The sequence below is a fragment of the Dipodomys merriami genome, unplaced genomic scaffold (genome assembly GCF_024711535.1).
Source record: "Dipodomys merriami isolate MVZ:Mamm:240054 unplaced genomic scaffold, mDipMer1.0.p SCAF_121, whole genome shotgun sequence".
NCBI classification, from domain to species: Eukaryota; Metazoa; Chordata; class Mammalia; order Rodentia; family Heteromyidae; genus Dipodomys; species Dipodomys merriami.
In genome coordinates, this window is record NW_027202505.1 from 3,566,093 (window position 1) to 3,586,110 (window position 20,018).

The 20,018-nt window shown below is 49.8% G+C and overlaps 1 protein-coding gene across 12 annotated transcripts in view; it reads left to right on the forward strand.

Annotated features, from left to right (window-relative positions):
• Positions 1-20,018, forward strand: part of Hivep3 (HIVEP zinc finger 3) — a 405,958-nt gene that overhangs the window by 367,406 nt on the left and 18,534 nt on the right. For all 12 annotated transcript variants that reach the window (XM_070017191.1, XM_070017193.1, XM_070017194.1 and 9 more), the window contains one exon: positions 1,914-2,059. In XM_070017191.1, coding sequence (XP_069873292.1) covers positions 1,914-2,059 — 146 coding nt within the window. The remainder of the gene's footprint in view (positions 1-1,913; positions 2,060-20,018) is intronic.

A 20,018-nucleotide genomic window follows, 5' to 3' on the forward strand; every position in this document is an offset into this window, starting at 1 on the left:
CTGTGGCTCAAGTGGTAGAGTGCTAGCCTTGAGCTGAAGAGCTGAGGGACAGCGCCCAGGCCCAGAGTTCAGGCCCCACGACCGGACCCAAAAAAAAAAAAAAAAAAAAAAAAGCTCAGGGACAGTGCCTGAGTTCAGTCCTCCAGACTCTCACACACAGAAACACACACACACATACACCAATAATACTTATCTCACAGGACTATGGAGGATAAATAAATGAGTTAAAATATACAAAGTGTGCATAAAACAGTAGATGGCCCATTGATATCCAGTAAATGTTTTTATCTATACTAATTCAGATTACCATTAAAAGCTAAAATGAAACTAGGCACTGGTGGTACACTCCTATAATCCTAGCTTCTTATGAGACTGAAATCTGAGGATACGGATGGTGGTTTGAAAGCCAGGCTAATTAAGCAAGAAAGTCCATGAGACTCTTATCTCCAAGTAACCAGCAAAAAGCTGGAAGTGGATCTGTGGCTCAAGTGATAGAGCACCTCTTGAACAAAAAAGCCAAGGGACAGTACCTAGACCCTGAGTTCAAGTCCCAGTACCAGTGCATGCATGTGTGCGTGTACGCGCATGCACACACGTATGCACGTGCACACACACACACATGCACACACGCACACACACACACACACAAAGCTAAAATAAATCCTAGGTCTCCTATTCAGTGCTAACACTGTGTTGCTTGGTACCATGGATCGTGCCACTGAAACCAACATCCTCCAGCTTGATTCAGGCATCACCACAGAGTATAAGGGAGAAGGTACCATCTGTCTGATAGACCCTTTGGTCCCTCTTGAATCACAGGCCAGAAGAGGAATAGAAACCATATGCTTGGAAATCCACAGGTGCTGTTCTGCCAAAGCGGCAGTGTAGATTTTTGCTAGAACTCAGATTCCCTGTTTGCCAGGCAGGTGCTTTTTGTCCCAACCCTCAGCCTGGCACCTGTGCTCCCTACACCTATGGTGGGTTCAAAGAACATGTTCTAGGAATAGTGGAAGTGGTCAATGCTAGCCCTCCTTATAGAGCCAGATCACTGAGGCTCAATACTTTGCCAAGAGAATGCGTTTGCATGAAGCAGTAGCCCAAAACTTTTACAGCTTCTGTGGGCTATGGTCAGTTAGCTTGCTCCTGGGCTTTGGTCCTAGATCAGGAGGGTCAGGATCCTGGAAAGGCTGGACTCTACTCCCAGCTCTGTCCTTAACCAGCCGTGTGGCTTTGGCTTTCTGATCTATTAACGAGAATTGGACCAGTTAATTCCAAAGATAGAGTATAGTCTTTATTTGTTCAGTATCCTTTGGGCCTCTTCACTGAAGTAGACCTGTTTTGGGTGCCAAGGTGATTGAGGAAAACAGGATACGGATAAAGACCTGTTCCCAGGAGCTCCCAAAGTCATACAAAAGAACAAGAGAAAAGCAGCTCCCATAAGAACGTTAACTGAGGCCGGGCGCCAGTGGCTCACACCTGTAATCCTAGCTACTCAAGAGGCTGAGATCTGAGGATCGTGGTTCAAAGCCAGCCCAGGTGGGAAAGTCCGAGAGACTCTTATCTCCAATGAACCACTGGAAAACCAGAAGTGGCGCTTTGGCTCAAGCGGTAGAGCGCTTGCCTTGAGCTGAAGAGCGCAAGGACAGCACCCAAGCCCAGAGTTCAAGCCACATAACTAACCAAAAAAAAGTAAGAAAGAACATTAACTGAGAGTCCTGGATAGAGGGGAGGCTGCACCTCAGTGGATCAGTTCTTTGATTCTGTTGAGTACTTGGCACTGCTCCAGCAGGAAGGGGGGAGGATCAGGGGAGTCTCTGTGCATGTCTTCAATGCCATTCAAGACAATATTGGGACATTTCTAGCCCAGAGTACAAATTTAACCAGCAGTGATTTGTCGTCCCTGCGGTGGGCAGGTGCACCTCTCGTCACTGGTTTCCCCAGAAGGCCAGAAAGACATAACTAGAGTGGAGAAAGAAGAGGAGAAGCGAGGGAAGCCGGAAGAGGATGCTCCTGCCTCCAAGAGAGGGGAGCCGGCGAGGATCAAAATCTTCGAAGGAGGGTAAGACACTCACTTGGATTTCAGTGTGCTTCCTAGGTATATAATAAGAGGCCATGCTGCCCATGCAGGGCAGTGCCCCCGGGTGCCCATGGTTCCTGCAATGCCTCTCTGCGTTGTGGGACTCATGAGCTTCCCATTTGAGAACATTTGGTGGGAGGGAGGGTCCTTGCTGAGACGTTTGGTGTTTGCTGAGGACCTGGGAGTCCAGTCCTTGAATCCTTGAATCCTTGAATCCTTGAATCCTCGGCTGCTGGCTAGTTTCTCACCCCTGCCCTGGGGGAGAGGGGAGATGGTGGGTCTCCTGTGGCTGCTGTCTCAACTACCAATTCCTTGGAAATGTGTTTCTCAGGAGTCACTTCTGTCTGCCCAGGTCATCCCCATATGCCCAGTTTTCCATGGGTACTCACTCAGGCCCTGTGCATGAGGCTGCCACTCCTTCAGACTGGCTGGGCTTGAGGCTGACTCATTGCAGCCCTGGTTATTAACCTTCTGTGCTCACCTTTGGAAACCTGATGAGCTATATGTTTCAGAACTTGCCACTTGGGAACCTTCTGGACTCTAGTAGTGCACCTTGCTTTAGATGTGCTTTGCAAAAATTTCTCGTGCCAGCTGTGTTCTTTGTGGCTGCGTGTTTGCTTCCAAGGTGTGGTGTCTGTGAGCAGGTGCCTTGGTGTCTGTCTCAGGGTCTTGTGTCTGTGTCCCTCTTGTGATCGAGGTGGTTGGTCCCAGTCCTACGTGGTCTGGAAGGACAACAGCGTGTAGGAAAACTGACCTCCAAACCTTAGCCAACATGAGCTGTCACTGGGGGCCTGATACTCCAGCACCTGGGACCAACAGGAGATCAAAATGACAGGTGCCTCAAGCGACAGGCACAAAAGCCCTCCAGACAGTTGAAAAAGAAGAAAACAGAGACTGCCACACTCCCCAAGATCCCCAGTTGGCATCCTCTGGTGGCACTAGCCTGAGGGTCTCGGGGGGGGGGGGGGACTGGTTATCCCAATGATGGGAACAGGTCAAGGGGCACGAATGTCACTGAAGCACACTACTTCAATACCAGTCATGGTTCCATGGAGGAACATAGAACCAAAGGTGTTTCTGAACGCTGACCCTCTCTCTACTTGGTTTTCTGCTCATGCCATTTGGTTAGAGCGCCCTCTTGTGTCTCTGGATTCTCCTACCACTGAGTCCTTAGGCTCCCAGGATTCACGCATGCATCAGGTTGCAGAGAAGTCGCCCTGTGGGGCTCTTGAGAAGCCACGTGGTGATGTTTGCAGGCCAGGAGTAGCTGACATTTGTGCCAGTGGCCTTCCAAGTAGAGGCCCAGTTCCCAACCCCTCTATCCCCCGAGCTGCTTGTGTTCCTCTGGGCAAGGTACTAGCGAAGTCCTCTCTTCAAACAGCTCCCTGCCACACACCTCTGCCTTCCTGTGAAAGGTAAGAAGCCACACCAGAGTCTGCCGCTCTCCTTGCAGCCTGAATAGTCTCCCCCTCCTCCTTGTCCCACGCAAGTTTTCACAAGTCATACCTGCTATTCAGAATCTCTTTAGAGAAGAGGATTATCACCTCTGCTGCCATGCAGTGGTCCCAACTATCCCTGTCCAACCCCTGCCATACTCTGACTCTCTAATTCTGTGTTCTTATTTGTGAAGGGGATAGTAACACACCCATGGTATGGAGGTCCCAGGAGGCCTGTGAGAAGGGCAAGGTACACAGGAGCTGAGCATCTGGACAGACATGGCGGGTCCAGACCCAGTGTGCCTCGTTTCTTAACTCCACCTCACTCTGCTGTCTGTTGTGGGAAATGTCATCTTCATTCTTACAGCTTGGGTTTTATGAGGCTGATGTCACCCTCGGGAGTATTTTCAAGTGTGAGAGAGAATGGAACACATGCCTGGAGTCTCATAAATGGGTCCAGGGATGCAGACCATCTATTTGACCAACCTACAAGCCACTAATGGAATTCCATCCTAGCACAACCCAGAATGTATCCTTGGGCCCTCCATTGGTATCACAGTGTAATATTGCTTAGACTGGGTTCTTCCTTATTCATTTTCTTTCTTTTCCTTTTTTTAATACAATGTTTTTCACTCCAGTACCTGTTAGAGAAGGGTTTGTAAATGGGGCCTGGTCACTAAGTCCACCAACGGATCTAGGCCAATGCAGGCCCCAAAGGGAGGAAACAAAGTATGGTCTATCATGTGCTGGTTTTAAACTTTTCCTTTCTGGAAGGTTAAGATCTTTGCTCCTGTCCATTTGGCCAGAGAAAGTCACATGGCTTCAACAAGGCCCTCAAAGTGGGATCACACAGTTCTACCTGTGCTTGGAAGAACCTGAAACATTCTGTAGCTAGTGCTGGTGATAACATCTGTCTGTGACTGGTTAGTTTTCCACAGGTGTTTCTAAATGTGTCCACATTGCTGTATAAAGATCCAGTTATGATGATGTGCTAATAAGCCAGGCAAGGAAGAACAGATGCTGGTGTACAGTATCCTCAAGTTGTTCCATTGCTAGCCAGCCTCCCCCTTACTCTTTCTTGACCTCCAGTCCAGCAGTGAATCAAGGAGTCAGTCTTTCGGCCTTCATGGAGGACCTAATTAGTCAATGCCTTAGAGGTGCTCTGGGCTGATCGTCCAATCCTTAAAGTGTTTGGCAACCCAACCAAAGTTAACATGCAAGGCCCTGTGCTGAGATGGGGGCAGTGGGGATTGAGGAGAAAGGGAGAAAGCTGCCTGGGGGCTGGATCAGCTAAAAGGGTGTGGGACGAGGCCTGATAGGGTAGTAAGAGCGAAGAGCTGGGTAGTGAAGGAGTCTCTTCAACAGTCTGGAAGTGATGGAGGCCCACTTAGCTGGCCAGCGAGATTCATTTCTTCTTGTCCTCAATGTCTCCCCAAACATCTACTTCCTTCCCTTCAAACCTCATCGCAGAGCTGAGCCTACACTCCTGAATTGTAGATTCTTGTTTTGGATACCTCCTGCCCTCTTTGCTTGGGAGATCAACAACTCAAGTTCAGCCTGTGCCAACCAAACCCTCTACCTCTCACCCACATCTTCATCCACATCCAAACTTTGAGCGACACACCTGACCCTCTTATTCAGTGTCACCTTAAACTCCTCTCTTCCCCTTCCAATTAGTCCCTAAATGTTTTCTTTTTTCAGTGTTGGAATTCGAACTCAGAGCCTCCTGCTTGTTAAGTGAGTGCGCTATCACTTGAGCCACAATCCCTGTCCTTTTTTCTTTTCATCTGTTTTGTTTTTCCTTATCAGATAGGGTCTCACCAGCCCTGTCTAAGGTGACCCGGAGCCACAATTCTCCACCTCCCAAATATCTGGGTCCACAAGCCTGTACCACCATGCCCAGCTTTAAATTGTCCCCAAATTCTGGTGTCCACACAAAGTTATCAAAGGTTCAGTATGGCTTCTTTTCTCCCTCTCCTACTGCTCTGGCCAGCCATTCTACCAGCAGCAATATTGGTCTCTTTGGACACCATTCGGTGTGGCTTTGCCTGTGCTGTGCTTGAGTTCCAGAGCTTTCTTTGGCTGCATTACCCCTGGTCCCACCGTTCAGCCTGTTCCTTGTACTTCACCTCTACTGTCTACCTGGCTCTGCCCACTGGCAAATCCAGGTGGTCCTCATAGACTGGTGCTACCCACCTCTGGCAAACCTCTCAGGCCCCTCCACACGCCATAGTTCTTTGTGTTACTTCTGTCCAACAATGATACTAAAACTCCATTTGTCTCCCTCAAGTCTCTTCTTGACTTGTTCCTGGGACAATGTTTTGTCCACACTATGTGTCAGCCTCTATTTAGTTGTCCTGGTTTCCTAGTATACAACCAACATTGCTGGTCACTTTCATACCTGAACAAAGCCTGTGTTTTCCAGACAGCTTTCTGGGAGTGGCATGGGGAATGTGTTGGCCCCCGCCCAGTCTGGTCATGTAGAAGGACTCTCCTGAGAAGCAGTGATTTCATACATACAAAGTTACATTGTTTGTGGAGGGTGATGATTTTTCTGACGTTGTCCTGACTCAACTTCTCTTGCTGCAAGGAGAGCTGGGAGCCCAGCCCAGCAAGCCAATCTAAAAGAGGAAGTGCCTGGAATTGATACGGAGTACCTGACTGCCAGCAGTGGCAGCCAGGGTGAGCCCTTGGCACTGGGATCTGAAGGGAGTGATGAACTCACCTGGTGAGACCCTGGACGGCCAGGGCCAGCTGGGGTCGCACCCTCAGAAAGCAGATCATGATGGGTGGCTTGGGTTTGGAGGGAGTGGCAGCCATGTGGGCTTGGAGCTGTAGTGCTGGGCAGTGACATGTCGGCTGGCCCAGGGGCTCTGTAGGGAAAGCTCAAGTGTGCTCCCCTGGGACAGCCGGGTTCCATCCCTCACAACGCATCCACCCCTTGCTGCATCCAAATGAGCATTCCCAGAGTTAATTTTCCACCTTACAAACAGTCCTTTGACCATGGGGTATCCATCGCAACCCCTGTCACTCATGCCCTGTGCCTTCTGAAGCAGGCCTGTGGCCCCATCTCCTCCCTGATCTGAGCTTACTGCCCTACCCCTGCTCCCATGCTCTAGCCAGTGGTCTCTTCTGTCTGTGTGAGACATGCTTCTGCCTCTCTGGCCTCTGCCTTGAGAGCTTTTTTTTTCCAGAGTGGCTCCCTCACCCTCTTAAGCCACCCTTCCATCACAAATTCCCAGACCAACCACTGTGAACTTACACCTTCCTCTGGCGTGTGTGAAACCTCCCCATCCCTCACTTCATTTTCTCCATCCATTTTTTCCTACTGGTGTTTCCTTCACTTCAGCTAGTGAGTGTAAGAGCAAAGAGGGTAAGGCAGGAATCGAGGATGGCTACCACACTTCGGCTTAGATAGAAAGGGCAGGAGAGGAACATGAGAACCACGCTGGGGGATGGGAGATCAGAGCATCGTGGGCCTCTAACTTTGAGGGGCCGTGATCTAAGTGAGGATGTTGGATGAGCTGTGTTATGATTAGTACACGGCAGGGGGGGGCGGGGGGGGGGAGGCGCTGGCCTCAGGAACAGGAAATGTCGACATGCAGGTTTAATTTGGGACTCTGGAACTAGATGGTGTCACCTGGGGTGATGGAGAAGGAAGGAAAGGAAAGGGCATTCAGGACCAAGCTCAGATGCACCAGCATGGAAAAGGCAAAGGAGACACAGCAGCAAGGAGTTTAAAAAGGTACCAAGAGAAAGGCAGGAGGACACCCAGCCAAGTATAAAGTCCTAGAAACCAAGAGCAGGGCATGCACGGTGGGCTAAGCTGAGCTGTGAGTTGCCTGGGAGCTCTGGACCATGGGAAGCAGTGTCTGTTGGATAGAGCAGTGCTGGGGTTACTGATGGCCTTGATGGGAGTGGTTTCCATGGTGCAGGCTGATGTGCAGTTGAATCAGTGTGTATACCCTGTCCTAAGATGCTGGCTGTGGAGGGAAGCAGTGAAGATGGGGAGGGCCTGCATGAAGGATGAGTAGGGCTGGCCAGCTTTGTTTGAACCTGAGATGCCCACAGCATGTGTGTTAAGAGACTGGTAGTAGGGGGCAGGTGAGGATGCTGGTGAGGGAGGGGAGGAGAGGGTAGAAACAGTGTGAGGACTGGTCCAAAGCATGAGCAAGAAGGGGTAGCAATAGGCAGAATGGAAGATGCTAGCATAATCTGAGGTCTTGGTTGGGGAATGGGAAGGCTCCTAGCCCCAGCCCAAGCATCCACCCCATCCTGGACCATCTCTGTGAGCTCAAGGTCTACAGTGCAGATGTAAACAGCTGGATTGAAAGCAAGAAAGAAATTTCTGTTTCCAGGAAACCACTTACATGCTTGGAAGAGTTATTCCTTTATAAAGATGACACCCAAATAAAAATATCCAGACATTAGTGTAGTTAGGTTGGTTCTGAAACCTTTCTTCTGATTCCTCAAAGGCTGTCCCAGGGGACATACTCCAGCCATTAACTGGGTTTGGTAGCACACACCTGTCATGTCAGCACTCTTGAGACTGAGGAGGGGGAGTGTAAAGCCAGCCTGAGCTATAAAGTACGCTTTGGTCTCAAATAAATGAAGAGAAAAAACATAAGAGAGAGAAAGCTATTTCCCAACAAATCCCAAGTTATAGGTAGAAAAAGGAAATATACACAAAATTGTGAAAGAGGAAGGAAGGAAGGAAGGGAGGGAGGAAGGGAGGAAGGGAGGGAGGGAGGGAAGGGAGGGAGAGAGAGAAAGACTGGTTGTCAGACAGAAGGCCTAATGGGAAACACCTCTCTGCATCCAGTTCACATGTAAAGGTGAGTCCACGTTTTAGCTCTGGTGCTGGGTCCAGTCAGGGCAGTTCTTGTGGCCCTGTACCTGCTGGACATTACCAACTGAACTCTGGCCTGGGAAAGAGACAAAACCCTCTCTTTCTACGTCAGAACTAAGCTTCACAACTCTTAAGTTATTTCACTGACAGTTTAAATGTGATCTTATGATTCTAAAAGCAGAAAATGATCTGGGTTTGCATTCTGCTTTCCACAAAGGCCATCCTTCAAGGCAAGGTATCCAGAGGATGTGTGAGAGGTAAAAATAATGTTGGCACTTATTGTCTGACATGTGGAGTTCTAGGCTGGAAGTCAAGGTGTCATTATATTTTTCTGTTGCTCTTGGAACAACTCAGGAAGTTTCAGTCCATCCTGGGGTCTGTTCATCCCTAGATAGGAAACTGTACAGAGATGTCAAATTTCACTAGCTGGTGACCACAGCTGATGGTTTTTGTGAATAATTTCTTTGATTATTTCCCTTTCTCTGATTGTATCTCCTCTCTTTGAAGCTCTTGAGCTTCAGGAGGTTGGCCCTCCTGGCTTGCTCTCTCCATTTCCACACAGATCTGCAGATTTTCTATAACTTGGTATCTTTACCACAGTCTCGGTACTGCCTTGCACTATGTCTTCCAACTATTCTATTGGGGTTTTTCATTTCTTCTTTTTCCATTTTTAGTTTTCTAGAGCTCTTTTCCTGTCCCAGAAAAATATTTCCTTCCTTCCTTCCTTCCTTCCTTCCTTCCTTCCTTTCTTTTTTTTGGGGGGGGGGATAGTGCTGGAATTTGAACTCAAAGCCTCGTGCTTGCTAAGCAGATGCTATACCACTAAGCCAAATGTTTCTCTTACTATTATCCTGTTCTTGTTTGATAAAATTTAGTATCTTTGCAAGGCCAGTAATCAGTTTTTTTCTTGTTGTTGTTGTTGTTTTTCCTTTATGGCTTCTATTTCTTTCCAGTTCCCATTGGTTCTAATGTCTGTTAGGTCATTTTCCGGGTATCTGGAGGGTTTGGGGGTCTTCTCTCACGTGCAGGCATTCTCAGCCAGCTTGCCTCACGGGTATTAGGCTGTGCCACTACCCCGAGCTCCCACATTTGGAAGACACATAGGGGACAGCCAATCATCTGGAAAGCCAGAGTCAGTTTTAATGCCCCTCGGTACTTAGATTAGCACACAGGAAATGCTCAGTAAAAGTGGCCCTTTCCTCCCACTTCCTTCTTCCTTCCTTCCTTCCTTCCTTCCTCCTCCTGCTTTCCTTCTCTCCCTTTCTCTCTCCCTCCCTCCACCAGCCTGGTCTGACTTTCCAGGCTTAGGTGGTCTTTCTGCCTAGCATGGAGCTGCTGGAGGCCAGAAGCTCAGGCCTGTGTTTTTTGGTCCTGTAGGCACTTCCCAGCAGCAGAGAGAAAATTCTGCTCCAGTTCTATAGCTATGTTGATCACGTGGGCAGTGACAATGTAAACAAACAAGAAAAATGACAAGTGGATTGTTGGGCAGATGGAGTGTCTGGCAGGAGGGTTAGCATGGGTCCCTCTGGATTTTCTTAGCCTTGATTACAGGAAACATTTACCTTTCCTATTATTGGGCCTTGTTTGAAATGAGGTTTTCTCCAAGGAGGGAGGCCTGTGCTGTGGGCTGTGGAGTTGAGGCCTCTCAGCTGTCCTTGTGTACATACTGGGTCTCAGTTTCCCTGAGTTTGTCATTGGAAACATGTAGAAGAAGGGCTTGGGCTCTAGAGTCTGGACACCAGGATTTGAGTCCTGCATGCCATCACTGGCTCTGTGGTCTTTGGCTGCATCTTGGCTCTTGTGCACCTCAGTTTTCCCAGGGAGCTACGAGCAAGGGCCACATGGTTTGGATTAAACCACTTCCAGCAACCACAGTGTGACATGTGACCTTTTCGGCTGCCTCAGCACTGAGAACCACAGAGTTCGGCACTGAATACTGACAGGTGCTCAGAGAGAGCCTGTAGGAACGGCCATTTCCAGCCCTGATCTCCCTGAGGAACAGCTGCCCTTCTGCAAAGGTCAGAGAATCCAATAGAGCTCCTCCGTAGGTGTTCCTTCCTGGGCAGGAGTTTTGACAGTGTACCCAGCCCAAGATGAGGCACCTTGGGAGTCTGGGGGTCCTTTCAGAGACCAGAGTTAGATACTGGTTGGCCTGAACACACATAGCCAAAAGGAAGAGGAAGGCAAGGGGGAGCCTGGCCCCAAAGGCTTAGGGAAATGAGGAAGAAGTGGGTCTCTCTCCATGGTTGGAGTCTCTTGGAGGAGGGCTGCCAGCTGGTGGTGTGATAGAAGATAAACTTCCCAAAGCAGCACAGGGTAGAGGCTAGCCATTGTTCAGAAGGAAGACCTGTCTCAAGTGACTATGCAGCCACAGGTTGCTGGAGCCTCCTACAGCAGCAGGTGCAGGGCCACATGGCTACCCTGGGTGCAACCTATGAACCCCAGCAGAGCCTGTGGTATGAAATGGACAGTCCTTTAAATGTGAACTGGATGCAGGGTGGTCTTCCCCACCAGGCCTCCTGCTTGCCAACCATACATCTTCTGTTTCATTTCACTTATTATGTCTCCTTTATCTGTTTCCCATCCATGACTTGGGTTTCCCAGGGAAACAGTCAGCTTTCACTCTCTCTTATTTTTTCTTTTCTTTCCTCTTCTTTTTAAAACAAGGTTTCACAACATAGCTCAAACTGGCCCCGAACTTGTGGTCACCCCCAACCTCATGAGTGCTGGGGTGACAACCATGTACCACCATGCTTGGCTAATGGCTGGATTGAATGTCCCCTGGGAGAGCCTCTTAGGAATCAGAAGAAAGGTTGCAGACCCAACCTCACTACACTAATGTCCTGATGTTTTTATGTTGAAGGTCATCTTTACAAAGCTCCTACTTAGCTGTAGGAGACCAACACTGAAAATTTCAGGTGGTGGAATATTGTTCACAAGCAGTTCAGGAGAAAAGGATCTATTTACAGGCCACTTTCAGCCTTAACTCTGTATTGTGGTTCTTTCAGAATAAAACTTTAAAAGGAGAAGGAACGATCCAGATAGGTGGAAAGGGGGTGGTGAGGGAATCAGAATTCAAGAGTAGAGTTTAAAACGGTCAGAGATTATAGGGAGCTCCAGGCAGATTTCTGAACAAGTTCAGCCAGTCAAGCCAAGAAGGAAGTTCAAGGCATCAGAACAAAGCAGGAAACGGCCTGAGATCCAAGCAGAATTTTGGATCTGTGCTGTGGACAGATATCATCTGTCACTATGGGTAGTTTGCAACAGAAGCTGGACAGGCCACAGTGGCTGCAGGGCTGGGGGAGTGTAAGCTGGGACACAACCATCAGCAGACAAGCTGAGTCTGGAGTAGGCTGGAAGAGGACTGCTGTGCTGGGCACACAGGTTTCTAAGAATATATGGTGACAGCTGACATGGATCCATCCAAGAGCCTAAAGGCAGCCAGGGAGACGCCAGGCTATGTTCAAAGGCTTTTTGACTTGGTCAGTGTGGCTGGCAGACTAGGGCCAGCTGGTGGCCCACCAGGGCTAAGTGAGATTTCCAAAGACAGCGAAGGGCAGAAATGGCATGCAGGTCCCCCCTCAGGGAAGGCAGCACTGGCATGGGGCCTTGAAGATGAAGGAGATATGTCTTTGGTGCTGGGCTGGCCTCAAACAGAGATCCTCAGATCTCACCTCCTGAGAAACTAGCATTATAGGCAAGAGCCACGAGCATCTTGATTACCAAGGTGACAGCCAGTGATGATCAACAAGACAATAAAGAGGTTTGAGGAGCTGGCTCCAGGGACTCACACCTGTAATCTTAGCTACTCAGAGACTGAGATCTGAGGATCATGGCTAGAAGCCAGCCCTGTCAGAAAAGTCTCCATGAGACTCTTATCTCCAGTTAACCACTCAAAAACTGCAAGTGGCACTGTGGCCCAAGTGGCAGAGCGCTAGCCTTGAATACAAAGAGGCTCAGGAACAGTGCCCAGGCCCTGAGTTCAAGCCCACAACTAACAAAAAAAAGAAGAAGAAGGAGAAGGAGAAGGAGAAGAAGAAGGAGAAGGAGAAGAAGGAGAAGGAGAAGAAGAAGAAGAAGAAGAAGAAGAAGAAGAAGAAGAAGAAGAAGAAGAAGAAGAAGAAGAAGAAGAAGAAGAAGAAGAAGAAGAAGAAGAAGAAGAAGAGAGGAGGAGGAAGAAGAAGAAGAAGGGAGGAGGAGGAAGAAGAAGAAGGAGGAGGAGGACGAGGAACACAAGGAGGAGGAAGAAGGAAGAAGGAGGAGGAGGAGAAGGAGGAGGAGGAGGAGGCAGCGGTGGCTGTGATAGCTTGTGTGGCTGGTGGCTCCAGGGTAGGCCCTTGTTGATAGAATGTACCAAAGTAAGACAGCTCCTGAGATGAAGGCTAGGAAGGGCCCTGAGAGGCCAGAGCATGAGGGAGCAAGGCAGGAAGATGGGGCCAGTATGAAGCTGGACCACAGTATAAGCTGCTATCCCTAGTGACTAAAAGACTTTCCCCCACATTTAGAAGGTTTCTCTAGGCTTGGTATGATGGTGTACGCTTGTAATCTCAAGACTTGGGAGGCAGAGACAGGAAATTTGAGAGGTCCAGCCTATATAGCACAACTCTGTCATACAACAACAACAATAAACAAAAAATATATGTTCTTTACTCCCATCCACTTACATCTGAGGACCCCCAGCTCACCCAGCCCAGCGAGTCTCCAAGGAGCCTGTGGCATGCCTTTCACATGGGCTCCATCCAGTCCCTTTCCCTTTCTTCACACTGGAACTCCTGACACCATCACCCACGTGACGCCCCTGACATCCTGCTACAAATCTAAGTGAGGGGAACCTTGATGAAGCTTTTATTGTCCTTGTATATTTTTTTAAATCCAGGCTTTGATCCTTTCTCCTACTGATCTCCACTTCAAAAGTGTAAGAATGAAGCTAGGCACCAGTTGCTCACACCTGTAAACCTAGCTACTTAGGAGGCTGAGATCTAAGGATCGTGGTTCAAAACCAGCCCGGACAGGAAAGTCCATGAGATTCTTATTTCTAATTAACCACCAGAAAACCAGAAATGGCACTGTGGCTCAAGTGGTAGAACACTTGCCTTGAGCTGAAGAGCTCAGGGACAGCACTCAAGCCCAGAGTTCAAGCCCAACAACCAACAAGGGAAAAAAAGTGAGTGGCACAGACTTCTGTGGTACATGGTATGTGTCAGGTGTCCTAGGGGGTCACTGAAGCTCTAGAGCTGCAATTATGTGTTATGGTCTGGATGCTGAAGTATCTGATGCTCTGTCTTCATGGCTGGGATTTTCTCTCAACCTCCTGCCATTCCTCCCTGCCTCTAATGCCATCCTCCTCCTCTTCTTTCTCCTCCTCCTCCTCCTCTTCCCCCTCTTCTACCTCCACCTCTTTCTCATCATCATCATCATTATCCTTTTATTCCTCCTCCACTTGCCTCTGTACCATCATCTTCATCTCTTCCTTCTTCCTCCTCTCCTTTCGAATGCAATGACCTGGGGAACAAGGTCCTGTTGGAGCTGGGCACAAAGAATCTGCTCTGTAAGGCACCTCCTCCTTCTTGGATGGGACCCAACATGATGCTCCTGGGGTGGGGTCCCCAGGAGTCCTAGTCTCTTTGGCTGTGACCTTGGAGGATTTCCAGAGGCTTTTCTCTCCCCCTCGGCATGCTGTGGTTTCTCTGACAAGTTAGGCTATGGCTGGGGAAGAAGAAATTATAGAGAATCTCCCCTAATCATATTTGTCATATTCCATTAGCTGAGTTCAGTGTATAGGACTAGACTGTGAACCCACCTCTCAGCACCCAGCCAGATTCCCTTTTTGATTGGGTAGCAAGACATCTCCACCCAACAAAGACACTTTTCAACCTGTCAAAAACTGGGGGTCAGCCAGGTGCCAGGGACTCACACCTGTAACCTTACCTACTCAGGAGGCTGAGACCTAGAGGATTAAGATTCAAAGCCAGACAGAAAAGCCCATGCAGCTCCAATAAAGTGCCTATTTAGAGGCATGGCTCAAGTGGTAGAGCACCAGCTGTGAACAACAACAAAAAAGAACAGAACAAGAGCAGAAGTCCTTGAGTTTAAGCCCCAATATTCCTTTGGTTTTCCTTTCACAGTTGGAGACCAAATCTCAAAAATAAAAACCAATAAATAACTAGACTTGGATGTGGCTCAGCTGTTAGAGTGCCTGCCTGGGAGCTCAGGACCCTGGCTCAATGCCTGCTTTGGATGGGGGAGGGGGAGAAACTAGCCTGCGGGGTTCCAGGAGATGGTGAGAGGATGAGGAAGACTCCATGTCCCTTGAGATCGTGGTCAGTGCTGAGCGGTATACAAATCTCAGGGGAAGTCAAGCCTTTTGCACCACTTGAAAGCCCAGTCTATGGGTGGAATCCCAGGCCGAGAGTTAAAGTCCCCTCCCAGGAGAGTCAGAAGCTGAGTGGGGACACTGTGAGTCCCCAGAGGCTAGAGACACATACACCTGTGAAGGCATGGGCTAGGGGGTCTGAACATGTCCAGATCCGAGGACACGAGGGCTCCTTTGCCTCCAAGATAAAAACCACCTTCCAAACCCAAACGCTCCCTTGCGCAGTAATTGTCAAATCACCTTCATAGTCTCAGGTTCTTTCATTACAAAGTTCAGTTTACACAGATACCCACTCTGAAAAACAACTGGATATGGAGTTGCAGTGATTAGAAGGGACCCCAGAACCCCAATGCCCCCTCTCCCTAGTCCCACCCCCTACCCCCACTCCTATGGACCTGAGCAGCTAGCTGGGAAGTCACCCTTCTAGAGCCAACTACAGGCTAGGGCGGCTACGGCTGGGTCCACTGTGAGGAGCTTACCACTCTTTCTGGAAGTTTCACTTCCCTGACTTCTGGCTGCCTTCCCGCCTCCCCCCTGATATCACTGTCTGGGCGGAAATGGTGGCAGCTGCCTTCCACAGACTCCATCTGGCTCCTGGCCAGCTTGGTGCTAGCCTGGTGGCTCCTAATTGAACTTGGTTATTAGGAAGTTACTCGTCGGGTGTCTCCAGCTCTCTGCCTAGTTCTGGGGCATAATGGGCTCTGTCTTCCCAGTAGCTGAGGCTGAGAACTGGTATCCTAAGATGAATCTAGGAATGGTGAGCACCCTACTCCTAGGTTTAAGTCCTAGACAGACAAGGGCTTGCCCTTGAGGTGAGAATCCTTCTAGAGGTGTTACAGATGTCCTTGACCTGCCCTCTCCTTGGTCTCTGCTCTTGTTTCTCCCATCTTCACCGGCTCTGCCACTACTTGGCTGCCTGGCCTCCTACCCACTGTGTCCTCTTCACTGCACCCAGACCCAGGCTCATGGGTCACAAGTATTGGGGGTCAGCTCTGCATAAAGGCTACATCTCCTGAGATCCAACACGCCAGCCCCAGCCCTGTGTCCATCATCTGTACCGCCGTTCCTGTCTTTTTTTTAATGGTTTTCTTAGGTATCCATTGGTCATTCATGGGCCCAACTTCAGAATCAGAGTTGTATTTTGGCTTGGCCTAGGCACAGGCTCGAAGCAGGTCTGAAGGTGATGTTGAATACAGAGAAGTCGATTGTGGTTCCCACTGCTGTATGGAATCAGCCCCACTGCTGGTCTCTGGGCCTGTGCATGTCTTAAATATGCCTGGGAAGTCCCGGCTGAGCAGGCCTCAGCTTAGATGGTGCCCTCCCCCCGGATATGATGTCATTTCTATGGAACCCTAACCACAGGAAAATCTGAGATGTGCCCAGAGATCATTGTGAACTTCCCCAGGCCCTACAGCTCAGCCTCCAGGCCTTATTAAAGCAAGGCCTGCCCTATCTCCTACTTTTGCAGCTGAATAGTTCTATCAGATACACAGCTCAAACTGCAAGGACCTGGTCCTGAACCTCTCACACAGACCACAGGCTACCCTGAAAAGTGAACCTCAAAATGACAGTTGACAGTGTAGGCACCCCTAATCATGACTTCCTCTCAATTTGTTTGATTGTACCCAGGTTTCATGCCCAGGGATGAAGAGGCATATTTGGCAAGAATATTGTAATAAAATCACAATGTTGACAAGCTTTAAAAATATCCTAATTTGGAGGAGAGGCAAGGGTTTTATGATTCAATATTAAGAACATATTGAAAAAGTCAATAGTACAAATGCAGAATAGCCTCTTAGAATCGCAGATTAGAAAGGTGGCTTGGAGGCCATTGAGTTCATACCCGCTTTTAAGAAAATAACCCATCTTGATTAAAAAAAAAAAAAAAATAACCCATCTTGATAGAGAGAAAACTCACGAACTTGAAGGTCAGACATGCTCTTATTTACTTAGCTGTGTGGCCTTGGGAAAATCACCTTGAGTTGCATGTTTAGCTTCAGGCTAGATAGGTATGCTTCTCCTTCTATATTTGTGTGTGTGTGTGTGTGTGTGTGTGTGTGTGTGTGTTTAAAGAGAATTGTACAGAAATTAAGCACCTGAACTCAACTAGGCAAATAGCCTCGGTTCAAGTTCTCAGTCCATTAAGTAACTGACTGAGTGACCTTAGGTAAGCTACTTAACCTTTCTGTGACTGTTTCCTCCTGTGGAAATGAGGGTGAGTAGAGCCCTTTCCCACAGGGCAGTCATGTGATTTGAATGAAGCAATGTATTCAGTGCACTTAAAAATCTTTCGGTGCCCAGTACAAGTGTTTACTAATATTTTCAGTATAAAAAAAATCTGGATTTTGGTTTTCTAGGGGAAAAAAATGAAGATGTGACAATCCATGCCACACGGGGCTGGATGAGAGCAGCCCTGACCTTCCAGAGGGGGTGTGCGCCCAAGCCTGCAGTTCCCTCAGACCCCACTCCCTCCCCCCTCCCCGGGCCTCCTCTCCTTTGTCTCCTTACTGAACCTCCTCCGGGTCTCCAGAGTAACTGGAGATGGGATGAGATAAGCACATCCACTCAACGCTGTCCCAGGAGTGGACCCTCATCACTGCGGCCCCTTCCATCACCCACCCTGTCCAGCACGTCCAATCACCAGCAGTCACCAGCCCTCCAGCTACAGGACCTCTGTTGTTCATGGAGCCCCCTCGGGAGGCAAGCTTTGCTACCTTCCAGAGCAGCTTTGTTCCTGGGGCCTGGGATGTATCCAGAGCCTGAAAACAGCACCTCACTCAGCACTTTGCCTGCAATGCCACTCGATGGCCACCACACCCCCTTCCCAAACCTGGGTGGAGCAGAGCCATGTGCGTCACCCTGGGGCTATGTGCCAAGCTCCCAGCCACTTAGAGGAAGCCACTGCTCTTAGGCCCGCCTCCAAAGAGTCCAGAGCCACAACGCTGGTGTCATGCATGCGTTGATTCCAGCAGGCACCAGCAGGCAGGAAGGGGCCCCAGACCAAGGCCCACCCATCACCTAACAGCGCTGGAGTCAGAGTTGGGTTTTCATGCTGCTTCACACTCTTTGGCTGCCCACTAACTTGCCCTCTTGTTCCTGGGCATATCTGGATTCGATTAGAAAGTAAGTCCCTCCTGACTAAGGTGCTGTTCGAGAGGCCTTTTTCTTTTCCTTGGAGTTAAGTCTCCATGCTGCCACACTGCCAGCAGGAAGAGCTGCATCTGCACAACCCACCCACTGCCTCTTCATCTCCCTACCCTAGGCAGCAGCACACAAAGCTGCTTCTGGGAGAGACTCAGGGACCCTGAAGCTGCAGCCATGGAACCCCTCCTTTGAGGATGGAGCCCTGCTGCATGGCCCTAATCAGTCAGGATGTCTGATCTCAAGGCCTCTCAAGTCTCTACACTAAGATTTCCCAATCCAGAGAAAGGATTGGAGCAACTGGACTGGCTGATGGTTCCACTTGTCAGGGCAACAGAAGACAGGCAAGGCAGTGGAGCACAGCGACTGAGCAGAGAAGGCCTTGGTTGAATTTCCAATGTGCAGCCTATTGATTGAGTACTTGCTGACTCTCAGGCACCATACTAGAGTGGGAGTGCACCAGAGAATGCAGTAGATGGGCGATCACACTTGACAGAGCCCTGAAGTAGTAGAGGGGCTGCGCAGACCTGTGCTGGCTGTTTGTGGGCTGTTAGGCCAGAGGACAGGGTTGGTTAGCATGGCTGGAGGGAGCACAGGAGTGGCAGGGACCATGAGAACAGGAAGGATGAGCTAGAGCAGTAGCCATAACCACAAAGTGCCTGGACCTGCTGGCCAAGTGGAGGAGGTGGGCTTGCCCTGAGGACCGTGGGAGGACCACAAATGGAGCCTTTAGAGTGAGGGGTAGTGGCAAGGGCTGCGTATCTCAGAACCCTACCACCACAGGCTGTTTTGTCAAGAAAGAAGTCCATGGCATGGGAGAAGGGATAGTGGTCTGGCTTAGGGGCCGAGGTGGACATTCGGAACCAGTGTTGGATGAAGTGTGGCCAGCCATGATGGACTTACATGTGGGGAAGGAAGAACAATGCCCAGGAGGCTGGTCTGGCCAACCACATGACTGTGACTGGGTCCCAGAGGACATGCTGTGGGTGTAGGAACTGACAGTCTCAGAGTCCCGTCTGTGCTCACTTAGCCATGTCACCCAGTCTCATGGCATGTGGGGTCATGTGCTGAGGAGGCTGCTCACCTTGGGGTGTCCCAGAAGCAAAGAGAGAAAGGACTGGGATCTCAATAGCCTCTTCAAGGTCCCATTCCCAGACACAGAACCTCCTCCTGCTGGCTGCCTCACACTAGAGGTACCTGAAGCCCCCCGGCTGATGCCAAGGGGATGGTCGGGAAAAACGTCCAGAAGTAGGGAGAGGAGGGGAGCCATCAATGCTCAGATGGAAAACCACCTGGGAAAGGAGTAAGGGGAGGGATGTCAGCATAAGAAAGGTTGGGCAAAGGAGGAGACACATAAGAAGAGAATGGGATCACCCAAGTCAAGCAGGGCAGAAGGTGGGTGAGAGGCAGGCAGGACAAGGCAAACATCCTTTGTTTGGGGCACCCCATGGCCTCAGTGAGGATGGTTGGCCTGCAGGAGTATAGAGAGGCGAGGAGAGATGGACAGGTGTGTGGACAGCCCTCTCTGGACTAGTACTATGTAAGGAAGCAGAGAGCCCCTGAGGTGGAGTGGGAGGGTGTCTGGGAGGCTTTAGAGCTGGTTGGCTCCTGGTAGGAGAGTGCCCAGCCTGTATCTGTGGGATGGAAGGTGCGAAGCACCAATAGATTGTAGCTGCTGAAGGGCCTCTGAACAGGGCAGGGGCTCAGGCTTGGGCAGGAATGGGGCAAGCCCACACTGTTGGAAAGCCATCCTGGCCTGGACCCCTCAGGAGCCATGAAACTGGACAAGCCATAGGCCCAGCCCTCACAGAGTAGGAAAATCCCAGGGCCTCGTGTTCAACCAGGCTGCCTTTTCCATGTCTTGGGCATCCTCAGGCTCTCCATGACCCAACTCTGCTTGTATGCCCTTCTCTAAAGCCTCTTCTCCTAACATCCCCCTGCTCTAACCTTTTTCCTCTTTGGGACAGGTTTGAGGCTCCCTTCTGCTTTCTCTCAGATCTCTGCCTACAGCACTGTTCATGCTCAGCTAGCTCTTCACTTGCTCGTGTGGTCAGCTTCCTCCTGGCAAATCTGCAGAACAGTTCTATGTCTCACAAGTCCCCAGCAGTGCACTAGAGACCTCTTCGTGCCCTTCTTACTTGC